General features: G+C 52.5%; 2 protein-coding genes across 3 annotated transcripts in view; one reads left to right on the forward strand and one right to left on the reverse strand.

Annotated features, from left to right (window-relative positions):
• LOC143769907 (intelectin-1-like) overlaps positions 1-16,848 on the reverse strand; it is a 128,556-nt gene that overhangs the window by 106,988 nt on the left and 4,720 nt on the right. The window lies entirely within an intron of this gene.
• The window catches only part of RPP30 (ribonuclease P/MRP subunit p30), a 49,201-nt gene that overhangs the window by 19,442 nt on the left and 12,911 nt on the right, over positions 1-16,848 (forward strand). For both annotated transcript variants that reach the window (XM_077258951.1, XM_077258952.1), the window contains exons 6-8: positions 1,020-1,091; positions 1,947-2,036; positions 3,328-3,444. In XM_077258951.1, the coding sequence (XP_077115066.1) occupies positions 1,020-1,091; positions 1,947-2,036; positions 3,328-3,444 (279 nt within the window). The remainder of the gene's footprint in view (positions 1-1,019; positions 1,092-1,946; positions 2,037-3,327; positions 3,445-16,848) is intronic.

Genomic DNA, 16,848 nt, shown 5'->3' on the forward strand with positions numbered 1-16,848 from the left:
ACATCCTATGTCTTGAAGGGGTTAAAGAGGTGCCAAAGTAACTTTCTAAAAAAGATTGGCGTTCGAAATCTGCCGTCCAAACCGTGTAATCTGTCATTGGTGAATAAGCTAAAATGTCCTGGAACATTACTGGATGACGATGGAGGATGTCGTAGGAAACAATTGGAGGTGTGAAAGAGCAACTTCTGGCATCTCCACGTAATTCATTGCTCCGACTTCTCCAGGAGACAGGCATGTCCTATTCCACAAGTCAACGAGCGGCCAAGAAAGGTCGTGTTCACCCGCACAGTCACTGTCGATCAGGAATTGAAAGGACCCGATCAGGAGAAAACAATTAGTCATTGCCGGGTTTTTTCCTTTGGGGCCATTTGAACTGTCGGTTATGCAGCAATAACACTACAGGCAGTCCGAGAGAATATACAGCGAGAAATTCAGGCTACGACCACAGACTTCCTACAGAATACATTCAATGGAATGGCGCATGCAGGCGTGCTTGGAGGTGAACAGTGGACATTTCCAACACTTGCCTTAAAACATCAGTTTCTCATGAACCAAGGTATGTACAGTCCAACCTTCAGTACGATTGATCGTCTTTTAGAAATTCTAGCAATTTTTCCGGGTAAAGTAGCAAGTGAATGGCCCCGTAACTTCTCTGAGAGAAAATTACAGAAAATGGCCACTGGTGCATATGGAGTTTTACATTGTAGAAAAACCTGTGCAAAGGAAAAGAAGCAATTGTCCTTTGGGAGCTAGAAGCTAAGTGGTTGCTTTCTGCAAAAGCCATTTTTTTCTTTAATTGGTCGCTATTGGCAACAGCTACACGTGTAGATAAACTTTCCTCATTGTCACTAAACTCTCCCCATCCCTGCGTGTGCCGGACGTGCACAGCCATCATTGTATGGAGGGTTGTTACTGATAGTAAATGGTTATGACTTTAATGCTGATTCCTGTATTGGCCAGCCCCATTCCGGTTCTACATCTGCATGTGTATGGTGTCTCATGAAACCTTCTTTTGACAGAGATCCACCTCCCCTGTAACCAGACTGTATGATATCGTGGCCGTTTATCCTACCACAGAAAAGCTGTTCCATGTACGTATCTTTGCTGCAGGGTCTTTATTCCTTATTCATAAACTTAAGTACCGTACCGGCATTACAGGCGTGTTATGATTTTGCCATGTCTCTTCACTAACTGTATATGCAATTCCTTAAAGGGTTAACCCCATTTTGGACATTTATGGCATTTTCACAAATATATACGGTATATATTATAAAAAATAATTTAACTATTTCCTTCTGATATTCAAGATCTGCATCATAATGATCCTGGAGACTAGAATAATTTATTTTAGAGGAAATACCCTTATAGTGTAACGGGACCCCTACGCATGTCACCTACAGGAGCTTGCATAACATTCTATTCTAACTATAGGCATTAATATGGAGATGGTCCCGCAACTGGCACGCCATTATCAGCTGCTGGCCTCTGATAGGCCAAGCAGCTTGTATTGCAGTTGTGGTGCAGGGAACCAGTGTCTCTCTGTTTCGCAATACATTTCAACTGAATGTGCGTCCCAGAATGCGCATCCAGCTGAAAAAATCTCCAGCATTAGCGGGCCCCCTTTCTCCAGGAAGGGGACACAGTCACATTTCCCTGTGACTGCAAACATTACGTCCCTGGCTTAATTGACTCAAGTTAATGATATAACAAGTGTAAGAAATAACTGCTGAAAAGCTAAAAAGGGGACAGAAAGGCATGATTACATCTACTACAGCATAGCCTGCAGTAGCGTGATGCCAGCTTGAAAGGCAAAAGTCTGATGACTATTTAAATGACTATATAAATCTGTAAGAGCTATATTATTTAATGCATAGTGAACATAAGTCATTTTGCATTTACACACTTTTTTAACCAGCATTAAAATGTCTTCTATCTTCTTGCGACAGGCCGCATGCACCAACATAGACGTTGATATGATATGCATCAACGTAACAGAAAAGTCACCATTTTTCTTCAAGAGGCCGTCTATAAATTCTGTAAGCAAAATGTTCTATTGTATCAGTGTGTTTTTTCCTCCTTCTGCCTTTTCTTTTGTGTCGTCTTTCTGTACAATAGAATATATACATACATAGCCAGAATTGCAGATTAGGGAGGGGACTATAGCCCCACTTGGGGTGCTCCCAAAATAGTTTGAGAGCAATATTATGTCGAAGGGGGAAATGCTGGCACGTGAATGTAGTGTCCCAATGCATAAATTAAGTGTCAAAATAGCACATACCCTCTATGTAGATGGGGAAGAGGAAAATGAGTATGCCACCAATCGAGAGATCATAAAGTGTAGATGGACGCCTGTGCGTCACACCGGGGCCCCTGATGCGGAGGAAGTCCCGCCTTCATATGCTCGCTGTATGCAGTTGAGCGTGTTCCGATCCCCTCATTGAACATGAGGACCCAGAGGGATATATATACCATATGAGATGCACATAGCACACTGACCCTCAAGGAAGCTAAAGCAAAACGCGCGTCGGGGGCCGCAGTGTGACACACCAGCTCTTTACAATACATGGGTAAGAGGAATCTTGTCTGTGAATTACTGCCATCTGCACCGTTCTTGCCCCTGTTCAGATGCACAGTGTGTGTATGTCAGAGGTGATGATTCTGTGCACTGAATGGGTATGCTATCTGCATAGCAAAGACACATTAAATCTAAAAATGCCCCCTTCGATTTATCTGGATGTAATTTCCATCTACACGTTATGATCTCTCGATTGGTGGCACATTCATTTTCCTCTTCCCCATCTACATATAGGGGGTATGTGCTATTTTGACACTAACTTATGCATTGGGACACTACACTCACGTGCCAGCATTTCCCCCTTGGAAATTATAATCTATCGCCTCATGGTTGTATTATTGTCCAACCTGTTTTTTATAATTTTTTTTTCTATATTCATATGTTAATATTTGAACCGTTTTTAATGTGATTTTAAAAATAAAATGTTGTATTGAGCAGGACATGTGAATTGTGCTCAGTCCATATCTATTCACTTTATATTTGGGTTCTAAGCTCCCTACGCCCTTTATTTTCTGGTTGAACAATAGAACCTACACCTGGATACTTAATGGCTTACTTGGTTGTCATTTTTTATAATTTGTAGAAGAACAATGATGCTGAAGTTTTCTAAGTAGTTCAATGTCCTGCAATCTGGTGCTTAGAAAATATGACTATAGGCTATGTAATGTTAAACTATCAGAAATATTGCATTTCACATAGGCGAACCTTTCTTCTTATATTTGTGCATTTTATTACAATGTCTCCTATTCCAGGCCATAGAGAGAGGCATCTTTTTTGAGCTGATTTATACACCTGCAATCAAAGATTCCACTATAAGACGGTATACGATTTCTAATGCAATCAATTTAATGGAAATCTGCAAAGGGAAAGTAAGTGATGATCTGGTATTGTAGTGCACATAGATTTGAGTGTGTGCTTCTCAATGTGTATTGCAGTGCCCGGAATACATTACATGGAGTGCGTAAGGCAGAATGCAGACATGCTTGTTTCATAGCCTGTATATGTCTTCTGACCCAAACTGACCACCTAATATATGCCCTCGAGCTGTCGGCCGACCTGCGATCAGATTGGCCAATGTAGTCTAGCTGTGTGTGTATATAGGCAACCCCTGCATGTGTTGTGGCTGTCGATCAGCTGCGAGACTTGCAGCCGATAACGCTGAAAATACTCAATTAGGACAAGAGCATGTTCGGATAACGACTTATCCGACCACACTTACCACTAATAGATAGGCACAATATACAGTGGGGAATCCTCACTATATGTGTATGTATATATCTCATTATTGTGTGTGTAAAAAATAATATATACTAGATGGTGGCCCGATTCTAACACATTGGGTATCTATAATATAACGCTGGGAGCGTCACTCTGTCCGAAGCCTCTATAGACTGCGCAAGCGCACGCGCCGGCGCAGTCTAGGCCCCACAGAGCGACGCTCCCAGGAGATCGCGGTATGCGTAAACACTGAACGCTCACCGCGATCTCCAACGGAGAAGCAGGGACCGCCAGGAGGGTAAGTATGATATATTTACCTGTCCCGTTCCTCCGTTGCGCGCTGCCCCTCCGTCCTCCGGTCCACATCCTCTGCCTGTGACGTTCACAGTTCAGAGGGCGCGATGACGCGCTTAATGCGCGCCGCCCTCTGACTGAACAGTCACAGGCAGAGGACCCGGAAGACAGACCGGCGCGCAGCGCTGGATCAGGGCCAGGTAACTATAGCAAGTGCCGGGGGCCTGAGCTAGCGGCGACTCCGGCACCTGACCCCCACAGCGCGCCGGTGTCCCCGCCTGCTCAGGCCCCCAGCACCGCCGCGCACAGCCTGAGCCACCGCACCCAGCACAGCCTGAGCCACCGCAGCCAGCACGGCCTGAGCCACCGCAGCCAGCACCGCCTGAGCCACCGCAGCCAGCACCGCCTGAGCCACCGCAGCCAGCACCGCCTGAGCCACCGCACCCAGCACGGCCTGAGCCACCGCACCCAGCACGGCCTGAGCCACCGCACCCAGCACGGCCTGAGCCACCGCACCCAGCACGGCCTGAGCCACCGCACCCAGCACGGCCTGAGCCACCGCACCCAGCACGGCCTGAGCCACCGCACCCAGCACGGCCTGAGCCACCGCACCCAGCACGGCCTGAGCCACCGCACCCAGCACGGCCTGAGCCACCGCACCCAGCACGGCCTGAGCCACCGCACCCAGCACGGCCTGAGCCACCGCACCCAGCACGGCCTGAGCCACCGCACCCAGCACAGCCGCCCACAGCCACGCACAGCCGCCGCACCCAGCACAGCCTGAGCCACCGCACAGCCTGAGCCACCGCACCCAGCACAGCCACGCACAGCCGCCGCACCCAGCACAGCCACGCACAGCCGCCGCACCCAGCACAGCCACGCACAGCCGCCTGCACTCAGCACCGCCACGCACAGCTGCCCGCGCTCAGCTCCGCCACGCAAAGCCACCCACGCACAGCACAGCCACATACAGCCGCCCACACTCAGCACAGCCGCCTGCACTTAGCACAGCCGCCCGCACTGATGGGGGCGCAGGATGGAGCAGCACATGATAGGGTGGAGCAGCACATGACAGGATGGGGGCGCAGGATGGAGCAGCACAGCCACCGCACCCAGCACAGCCACCGCACCCAGCACAGCCGCCCGCACCCAGCACAGCCTGAGCCACCGCACCCAGCACAGCCACGCACAGCTGCCGCACCCAGCACAGCCACCGCACCCAGCACAGCCACGCCCACCCAGCACGGCCACGCACAGCCGCCTGCACTCAGCACAGCCACGCACAGCCGCCTGCACTCAGCATAGCCACGCACAGCCGCCTGCACTCAGCACCGCCACGCACAGCCGCCCGCACTCAGCACCGCCACGCACAGCCGCCCGCACTCAGCACCGCCACGCACAGCCGCCCGCACTCAGCACCGCCACGCACAGCCGCCCACGCACAGCATAGCCACGCACAGCCGCCGCACCCAGCATAGCCACGCACAGCCGCCGCACCCAGCATAGCCACGCACAGCCGCCGCACCCAGCACCGCCACAAACAGCCGCCGCACCCAGCACAGCCACGCACAGCCGCCCACACCCAGCACAGCCACACACAGCCGGCCACACCCAGCACAGCCGCCCGCACCCAGCACAGCCGCCGCACCCAGCACAGCCGCCGCACCCAGCACAGCCGCCGCACCCAGCACAGCCACCGCACCCAGCACAGCCACGCCCACCCAGCACAGCCACGCACAGCCGCCCGCACCCAGCACAGCCGCCCGCACTCAGCACCGCCACGCACAGCCGCCCGCACTCAGCACCGCCACGCACAGCCGCCCATGCACAGCACAGCCACATACAGCCGCCGCACCCAGCATAGCCACGCACAGCCGCCCGCACCCAGCACCGCCACGCACAGCCGCCGCACCCAGCACAGCCACGCACAGCCGCCCGCACCCAGCACAGCTGCCCGCACCCAGCACAGCCGCCTGCACTCAGCACAGCCACGCACAGCCGCCCACAGCCACGCACAGCCGCCTGCACTCAGCACCGCCACTCACAGCTGCCCGCACTCAGCACCGCCACGCACAGCCGCCCACGCATAGCACAGCCACATACAGCCGCCCGCACTTAGCACAGCCGCCCGCACTGATGGGGTGCAGGATGGAGCAGCACATGATAGGGTGGAGCAGCACATGACAGGATGGGGGCGCAGGATGGAGCAGCACAGCCACCGCACCCAGCACAGCCACCGCACCCAGCACAGCCACCGCACCCAGCACAGCCACCGCACCCAGCACAGCCACCGCACCCAGCACAGCCACCGCACCCAGCACAGCCACCGCACCCAGCACAGCCACGCACAGCCGCCCGCACCCAGCACAGCCACGCACAGCCGCCCGCACTCAGTACCGCCACGCACAGCCGCCCGCACCCAGCACAGCCACCTGCACCCAGCACAGCCACGCCCAGCCGCCCGCACCCAGCACAGCCACGCCCAGCCGCCCACGCACAGCACAGCCACATACAGCCGCCCGCACTCAGCACAGCTGCCCGCACTCAGCACAGCCGCCCGCACTGATGGGGGCGCAGGATGGGAGCACATGACAGGATGGGGATGCAGGATGGAGTAGCACATACCAGGATGGAGACCATATACCAATATAAATGCTCGCCACCCGGGCGTAGAACGGGTTCAATAGCTAGTTCTAGAATATGTGTGCATGTATGTACGTCGCGCTGTGAGTGGGGGTTAAATTCCGCGCCAATATCGCTGATTGGTCGCGCCCGGCTGGCCGCGACCAATCAGCGAAGCGTGGTTGAAATCCTGCACCAATTCGCGGCCAGACTGCGTTTCGCTGACTGATCGCGGTTGGCCGGGCACGACTAATCACCGAAGCGGTGTTTAAATACCGCAGCAATATCGCTGATGGTCGCGGCCGGCCGCGTAGTATATAGCACAGCCATGTAGTATATAGCACAGCGATGTAGTATATAACACCACCCACGCAGTACATAACACAGCCCACGTAGTATATAGCATGCCTATGCGGCATCAATAGTTAAAAGATCTAATGTTAAAAATATTTTAAAAAATTAAAAATCGTTATATACTCATCGTCCGTCGGCCCCTCGGATCCAGAATCGGCCTTTCCTGCTCCTCGCGACGCTCCGGTCACCGCTCCATGCATTGCGGTCTCGCGAGATGATGACGTAGCGGTCTCGCGAGACCGCTACGTCATCTCGCGAGACCGCAATGTCATCTCGCGAGACCGCAATGCACTCTTGGGACCGGAGAGCGTGAGGAGCGTCAGTAACCGCTTCGCCTGGATCCGGGGCCAACGGAAGGTGAGTATATAACTATTTTTTATTTTAATTCTTTTTTTTAACAGGGATATGATGCCCACATTGCTATATACTGAGTGGGCTGTGCAATATACTACGTGGGCTGTGCAATATACTACGTGGGCTGTGCAATGTACTACGTGGGCTGTGCAATGTACTATGTGTGCTGTGCAATACACTACGTGGCCTGTTATACACTACGTGGGCTGTGTTATACACTACGTGGGCTGTGTTATACACTACGTGGGCTGTGTTATACACTACATGGGCTGTGTTATACACTACGTGGCCTGTTATACACTACGTGGGCTGTGTTATATACTGCGTGCGTGGGCTGTTACATACTACGTGAGCTGTGTTATATGCTACGTGGGCTGTTATAAACTACGTGGCTGTGTTATATGCTATGTGGGCTGTTATACACTCCGTAGGCTGTGCTATATACTACGTGGCTGTGCTATATACTCCGTGGGCTGTGCTATATACTCCATGGGCTGTGCTATATACTCCGTGGGCTGTGCTATATACTCCGTGGATTGTGCTATATACTCCGTGGGCTGTGCTATATACTCCGTGGCTGTGCTATATACTCCGTGGCTGTGCTATATACTACGTGGCTGTGCTATATACTACGTGGCTGTGCAATATACTACGTGGCTGTGTTATTTACTACGTGGGCTGTTATATACTACATGGCCGGCCGCGAACAATCAGCGACAGGCGCAGTCCGGCTGTGAATTGGCACGGGATTTGAACCACGCTTCGGTAATTGGTCGCGGCCGGCCGAATCCTGTGTATTCAATATATTATTCTAAAATCTTCATAAATAAACTACATACATATTCTAGAATACCCGATGTGTTAGAATCAGGCTACCATCTAGTATATATATATTTATGTATGTATATATGTGTGTGTGTATATATGTATATATCATAATATTAGTTCTTCTAGTTGCTAAAATTAGGAAGTTAAATTCGCACAGCGAACACCATCCTGCTGATGTTTCCAGGGGCAGGTGAGAACCACAGGTTCAGAGTAATGGACTGCCATGGTTAGTAGAATGTTAAGCTGTTGCATCCAATTACAGGATTAGAGACCCCCTGTTGCACATTTTGGATAACAACCTGCTGATTTTTATCTTTTCGGGCCAAAAAACCTTTCAGACGCTTTTGTAGGTTTTTGCTTATAGCAATTCATTGTTGGCATAATGGCCTTCATGTGCAAAACCGTGTAAAGGAATTACACTAAAGGCCCCGTCTCACATAGCGATTTACCAACGATCACGACCAGCGATATGACCTGGCCGTGATCGTTGGTAAGTCGTTGTGTGGTCGCTGGGGAGCTGTCACACAGACAGCTCTCTCCAGCGACCAACGATCAGGGGAACGACTTTGGCATCGTTGAAACTGTCTTCAACGATGCCGAAGTCCCCCTGCAGCACCCGGGTTACCAGGGTAAACATCGGGTTACTAAGCGCAGGGCCGCGCTTAGTAACCCGATGTTTACCCTGGTTACCAAAAAAAACAAATAGTACATACTCGCCTTTCGGTGTCCGTCAGGTCCCTTGCCGTCTGCTTCCTGCTCTGACTGAGCCGCCATACAGTGAGAGCACAGCACAGCAGTGACGTCACCGCTGTGCTGCGCTCTCACTGTACGGCGGCACTCAGAGCAGGAAGCAGACGGCAAGGGACCTGACGGACATCAGATGGTGAGTATGTACTGTTTGTTTTTTTTTACTTTTACACTGGTAACCAGGGTGTAAACATCGGGTTACTAAGCGCGGCCCTGCGCTTAGTAACCCGATGTTTACCCTGGTTACCAGTGAAGACATCGCTGGATCGGTGTCACACACACCGATTCAGCGATGTCAGCGGGACCTCAACGACCAAAAAACGGTCCAGGCCATTCCGACACGACCAGCGATCTCGCAGCAGGGGCCTGATCGCTGGTACGTGTCACACATAGCGAGATCGCTACTGAGGTCGCTGTTGCGTCACAAAACTAGTGACTCAGCAGCGATCTCGCTAGCGATCTCGCTATGTGAGACGGGGCCTTAACCTCTGGGCAACCTGAGGGGTCTACACTAGATGACAAACGGCACGTGAGAGGCTAGTTTTAGTGGACGTGGTTGTAGTATTCTCTTCTTGTCAGCTATGCTGTATGGAACTATATAATAATCCTACATATGCAATCATTGGAGCCATTATCGTACCACTACAAAGCAAATGTCCATTTACACCACCTGACTTGTGTCATTAATTATTTACCGGTGGTCATTTAATAGCTTGATGATAGCTTGGTAAAGACGGGCAGATCTGATTTAACAATGCATCTGTCATTATTCTCAGCGGTTCAAGTTTTGTTGACACAGGACAGTGTTTTGCTGACAACGATGATTTTTCGTGCTACATTTCGGCTGATAGATGAGCATTTTGCTTGTTCAGGTGATTGTTAGCCTGTTTTAGGCTCAAGATTATCTTGCAACGTGCATTCCTAAGAACTGGAACTTTTAAAGGATTATTCTCAAGTTGTCTCTTGAGCCGCTCAGAACTCTTCAGTCTCTTTACTTCCTGTCAGGACGCACTCTCCTGACCTTCTGGTGAGCAGCAGAGCTGTAGAATTAATAAAGTATAAAGCTCCACACAAGTTCTGCTGTAACACATTCCGCTATGGGTGGATTGTTCTATCACTGTATTTACATATAGAGAGAATACTGCATTTGAGCAACCACATGGCTCAGGGCAGTGAGTGTCTTTCTCCTACGTATCATTGGGGGACACAGGACGAATGGGTGTTATGCTGCTGCCACCAGGAGGACACTAAGTTAAACACACACAAAAGATTAACTCCTCCCCTGCAGTATACACCCACAGGCTGGACAATCCAGAGCCAGTTTCTTACTTAGTGTCTCAGGAGGCACTTGGGTCCTCAGGACCCCACCACTTTTTGTTTTTAACGGAAGGGAGCGACAGGCAAATTTTCAGCTCTGATCTCTCCCGCACCAACAACGGGCAAGTACATGGAGCGTTCCTCCTGTATCCTTTCCCGCGACGATGGATGCCAGCCCTGGCTCACTTTCCAGTGTGGCGACGGTTCCTTAGCGTTCCGATCTCCCTCCCTCCCTGTCAGGCGACCACGGGGACTAATCATCCACCTAAGTTTCCTGGAGCCAGGGCACAGCCGGACAGAATGCCATGGCGTCCGTGCAGCCGCCCACTGCATCACCACTGAACATAGCGGATGTTGCACGGCGGCAGAAGCTCTCCACCCTCTCCCTACTAAGGTGAAGGTGGATGGAGCATCGGCCCCATCGCACAAGGTAAGTGCGGGGGCCGACCAGCTGACAGGGGACCGCCCGTTCAGGGATCCCTTATCCTCTTTCTAATGCGGCGCTGCAGCCGCGGGGCAGCTTTATAATGGAGGCATGGCGGGCAATCCGGCGGATTGCATGGCGGGCAATCCGGCGGTGGCACAGTTTACCGGCCCTGGGCCGGACTCCAACACGGACAATCAGACTCCCTCCCTCATACAGCAGGATGGCGGTGGCAATGGCAGCGTTCCGACGCGCATAGCAGGGAATCCACCGCCCGCCCACGACACGCCCCCCTCCCTCTCTCTCTCTCTCTCTGGGCGCTTCTCGTTCCCGAGAAGCGCCCTTCTCACATCTCGGCGGCCATCTTGGACCAGGAAGTGCGCTGGCGGCTCTGCAGCACCACAGCGCACAGGACTTCAGGATCTCCCTGCCAAGCACCGCAGAACTTGGTGAGACGCACTCAGTAGGATTGTCTCTTCCCCTGCCAGTACGCTCACTTTATGGCAAAGATGTCACAGTCTAAGCAAAAACGGACTGGAAAGACCCACTCTGTTATTTTTGCTGTGTGCACCTCCTGCAAGGTATCTCTGCCCCGAGGTCACACTACCCCGCTGTGCTCCGCCTGCGAAATGTCTGCGGCACAGGATACTCCGGCCTCTGACCCGGAATGTAGTGAGCCTAGTACCCCCGCATGGGCGTCCTCCCTTGCTCGATCTGTGGCATCCTTGGAAAGGACGATACAGTCCCTCCGTGACCCGTCCCTTACCCAGGGCGCTTCCACGGATGATGTAACGCGGCCTAAAAACCCCTCTCGGCCTAGAGGTCGTACCGTTTCCAGAAGCCCTCTCTCATCTAGAAAGAAGTCCAGGGTAATATCTCCGGTCCGTGATCAGCCCTCCGGCTCAGAGAGCGAAGTCTCTCGTCACTCATCCCCAGCTCATAGCAGGGAATCCTTTCTGGACGACGCATCCAGCGTGTCCTGTTCCCCAGAGTATCGTCACGACCAAGAGACCCTAGATTCTCTCATAGACTCGGTAAGTCAGACGCTACAGTTAGAGGAGGAAACCCCGTCCAAGGCGGTTCATCCCGTGTCATTCGGGCGAACCACAAAGGCTCATAGATTTTTTCCTACGCATCCTCAATTCAAGGACATTGTCGATCTCCACAGAGTCCGTCCGGATAAACGCTTCTCAGGTCAGAAGGCTATGCAATTGAAGTATCCGTTTGCTCAGGACCTTGCTAAGGAGTGGTCTCAGTCACCCTCCGTGGACCCGCCAGTGTCGCGGCTAGCCACCAAGGCGGTTCTATCCTCCTCCGAGGGCACGTCCATCAAGCATCCCACTGATAGACAAATTGACCAGATGGCTCGCTCGGCTTTTGAAGCTTCCTCGGCTTCTCTCTTCCCTTCTTTTGCCGCCACATGGGTTGCAAAAACCATGACCCATTGGGCCGAGTCTTTAGCCTCTACAGCACTACACGCCGACTTACCCCCCGAGGTTTCACACCTGGCCACTCAGATTGCCAGAGCGGGGGACTTTGTAGTTTCCGCATCCTTAGACGCGGCCAACTGTGCCTCACAGGCAGCGGCCAATGCTGTCACGATCCGCAGATCCCTTTGGCTCAGGGACTGGAAAGCGGACTCAGGATCCAAAAAATCTCTCACGTCCCTTCCATACCAGGGCGAACGCCTTTTTGGGGACAAACTAGATAAAATAATCGCAGACTCCACAGGGGGAAAGAGCAAATTCCTTCCCCAGCAACGGACCTTTCGCCCCTTTCGCAACCAACAGGGCCGAGGCCGATATTTCCGTTTCGGCTCCAATTGGTCCAATCCTCCCTCCGCGCCACCCGGCGCCGGGAGAGGTCAGCGCAAGGACAGAACCTCCCAGCCATCTTACAAACCTTCTCCCTCTTGGAGAGGCAGACCCAGACAACAGGGGTCCAGGGGGCCCAGACCTAACAGGTCTCCACCTCAATGACTCTTGGCAGACGCCAAAGGACACCGACAGAGTTGGCGGCCGCCTACTCTTCTTTCGGGACGCGTGGCTCTCGGTAGTTCCCGACCGATGGGTCCGCGAACTGGTATCCTTCGGTTACAAGATAGTTTGTCTCTCTTCCCCCATCTCGTTTCTTCCAGTCCCCTCCTCCCAGAGCAAGGGTCCGTCAGTATTTTCAGGCCATAAGATCGCTATGGGAAGACGGGGTCATCATCCCGGTACCTCAGAACGAGAGGTACCAAGGTTTCTATTCCAATATTTTCATTGTACCAAAGAAGGACGGCTCAGTACGTCCAATATTGGACCTCAAGCTCCTCAACAAGTACGTCCGTGTACGTCAATTCCGTATGGAGTCCCTCCGCTCGGTAATTGCCTCTCTGGAAGAGGGCGAGTTCCTTGCATCTCTAGATGTTCAAGACGCTTACTTGCACATTCCCATCCTACCGTCTCATCAGCGCTTCCTCCGCTTCGCGGTCCAGGGGCACCATTTTCAGTTTGTCGCCCTACCTTTCGGGCTGGCCACTGCTCCTCGGGTGTTCACCAAGGTCATGGCAGCTGCCGTGGCCATTCTACATGCTCGAGGCATAGTGGTGTTGCCCTACTTGGACGACATCCTCATAAAAGGCCCCTCTTTCCGGTCCTGTTCAGAAGCGGTAGACGTCACTATAAATACCTTTTTGCGCCTGGGCTGGAAAATCAATTTCAAAAAATCTTCCCCAGTCCCGGCCCAAACCATATCCTACCTGGGAATGATCTTAGACTCCTCTCAGGGTCTAGTACTTTTGCCTCCGGAAAAGGTATCCACTCTTCAGAGAGAAGTCCGGAAGCTTACTCAACCTCGCTCTCACTCCCTACGCTTCTCCATGAGGGTACTCGGCAGGATGGTGGCGGCAATGGAGGCAGTGCCCTTTGCTGTTTTTCACCTCCGTCCCTTACAACACGCCATTCTGGCAGTATGGGACAGGAATCCCGCCTCGCTCGACCGCCGTCTCCTTCTCTCTCGCCCAATCAGACAGTCCCTCAGGTGGTGGACCAAGAGGTCCTCCCTGACTCGGGGGAAGTCTTTCCTTCCGGTGCACTGGCTGTTTGTCACAACGGACGCCAGTCTCTTCGGCTGGGGTGCAGTGTTCCAGCGCCACTCGACTCAGGGTCGCTGGTCTCCGCAGGAGTCCCAGCTGCCCATCAATATCCTAGAGATTCGGGCAATCAGACTGGCTCTCCATCATTTTCAGCCGTTCCTCTCCGGCCGTGCGGTCAGAGTCCAGTCCGACAACGCCACTGCGGTAGCCTACATCAACCGCCAAGGGGGCACTCGCAGCAAGGCGGCCATGGTCGAGGTGACGCTAATTCTCCGCTGGGCCGAGACACATCATTCCATACTCTCAGCAGTTTTTATCCCAGGCGTGGAAAACTGGGAAGCGGACTTTCTCAGTCGCCACAGCCTCGATCCCGGAGAGTGGTCTCTCCATCCCGCAATCTTTCACCAGATATGCTCTCGATGGGGGACCCCGGACGTGGACCTAATGGCATCTCGCCTCAATTGCCAGGTTCCCGTCTTCATGGCCAGGTCTCACGACCCCTCAGCCTTCGGAGCCGACGCTCTCGTCCTCTCATGGCAGGGTTTCAGACTCCCATACATCTTTCCCCCAATTCCTCTTCTGACAAAGGTGATCAGGAAGATCAAGGCAGAACGGATCCCAGTACTTCTCATCGCTCCGGACTGGCCGCGCAGGACATGGTATGCCGAGATGGTTCAACTGGTCTCAGACGTACCTTGGAGGCTGCCGAGTCGCGCAGACCTCCTGTCTCAAGGGCCCATTTACCACCCGAACTCAGAGGCCCTGTGTTTAACGGTGTGGCCGTTGAGTCCTGGGTACTGAGGCAGAAGGGGTTGCCCCAGACGGTGATATCTACCATGCTCCGCGCACGCAAGCCTTCTTCTATGCGCATCTACCACCGCGCCTGGAAGGCATACTTCGCCTGGTGCAGGAAGCGGGGACGTTTCCCCCTCCGTTTTTCTATCCCTCACATTTTGGAATTCCTCCAATCAGGCGTAGACTTGGGTCTTGCTCTCAGCTCTCTTAAGGGCCAAATTTCTGCTCTCTCGGTTCTTTTTCAGAGAAAGATTGCAAACAGATTGCAGGTCAGGACCTTCATCCAGGGTGTTTCTCATATGGCTCCGCCTTACAAGATGCCCTTGGAACCATGGCACCTGAACCTAGTTCTCTGTGCTCTTCAAGAGCCCCCCTTTGAGCCCTTGCATGAAGTGTCTTTGCTGTTCTTGTCTTGGAAGATTGCCTTCCTCGTGGCTGTCACGTCTATTAGACGTGTCTCTGAGCTGGCAGCTCTGTCGTGCCGACCTCCTTTCCTCGTGTTCCACCAGGACAAGGTGGTTCTGCGGACATGTCCGACTTTTCTTCCGAAGGTCGTTTCCTCCTTCCATCTTAATGAGGAGATTGTCCTTCCCTCACTGTGCCCTGCTCCTTCCCTCCGCACGGAAAGGGCGCTCCACACTCTGGACTTAGTTACGTCTCCAGGACTGCGTCTCTCCGTAGGTCAGACGCCTTGTTCGTTCTTCCGAAGGGGCCACGGAAGGGACTACCCGCTTCCAAGGCCTCCATTGCCAAGTGGATTCGTTCCGCCATCCAAGAGTCCTACCGTGTCAAGGGTCACGCCGCACCTCCGGGGATCAAGGCTCATTCTACCCGGTCAGTCGGCGCGTCCTGGGCCATCCGGCACCAGGCATCGGCAGCACAGGTCTGCAAGGCTGCTACATGGTCCAGTCAACATACGTTCACGAAGCACTACCAGGTGCACTTTCAGGCTTCGGCAGACGCTTCCGTCGGTAGGCGAATCCTACAAGCGGCTGTGTCTCATCTGTAGTTTGTAGGCTCGCTCAGCATTTATAACTTCTGGTGACCCACCCAGGGACTGCTTTGGGACGTCCCATTCGTCCTGTGTCCCCCAATGATACGTAGGAGAAAAGGAGATTTTTGTGTACTCACCGTAAAATCTTTTTCTCCGAGTCATCATTGGGGGACACAGCACCCTCCCTGTTAGCCTAGTTGGCTCAATTGTTCTTTTCAGTCTGTGTTTTGACTATGACATGTTTTCTGTTTGTTAACTGGCTTACTCCTACTGCTTTGTTACCGAACTGGCTCTGGATTGTCCAGCCTGTGGGTGTATACTGCAGGGGAGGAGTTAATCTTTTGTGTGTGTTTAACTTAGTGTCCTCCTGGTGGCAGCAGCATAACACCCATTCGTCCTGTGTCCCCCAATGATGACTCGGAGAAAAAGATTTTACGGTGAGTACACAAAAATCTCCTTTTTTCCTCAGCTGTGCCTTTAGTGTCATTTATTGTAATGTATAGGATTGATAAGAATAGCTCAGTGAGGAGAAGGGAGGTGAGTAGCTTACTGTTATAGAAATCAATAGGCTGTAGAGAGCGGACTGGGATGTTAGGAGTTAACTCTCCTCCTCTTCTCTACCATATTTTTTGCACTTTAAGACGCAGCTTCCCATAAGACGCACCCCAGGTTTAGACAGCAGAAAATAGGAAAATCATTTTTTCTATTAATTTTAATGTAATGGGGTAGAATAGAGAAGGAATAAATCTGTTGTTAGTGTCTCTCTGCAGTGTTATACACACACTGCTCTGCTTCATGTGTATATAAACACACCGCTCCTGCTACATGTGCATTTATACATACACATATAGACATACAGAGCTCTGCTACATACACATATACATACAAACTCACACACTATACATTACCACATCCTCCAGTTGCTGGTTGGGAGGCTGCAGCAGCAGAGCATTTGCAGGACCTTCTTCAAGCACCTTTCAAGTCTTATGGTCAGTCACATGACCTGAAGGTCCTGCAGCCTCCAGTCATGGCAGCTTCCTCTCCCGCTGTGCACCGATCACATAGATCAGTGTCAGACAGGAGTAGAGACAGTCGTTTTATCAGTTATCGGGAACGACGCATTGTCGGCATTCTCCTCTATCACAGCAAGCTGCCACCGGACTATATGACACACACGGTTTTTAACAAGAGTTTTTCTTTCTAAATAATGCTTCTTATAGTCTGACAAATACGGTAAGGCCGGAATCACA

This window comes from Ranitomeya variabilis, chromosome 4 (genome assembly GCF_051348905.1).
Source record: "Ranitomeya variabilis isolate aRanVar5 chromosome 4, aRanVar5.hap1, whole genome shotgun sequence".
Taxonomy (NCBI): Eukaryota; Metazoa; Chordata; class Amphibia; order Anura; family Dendrobatidae; genus Ranitomeya; species Ranitomeya variabilis.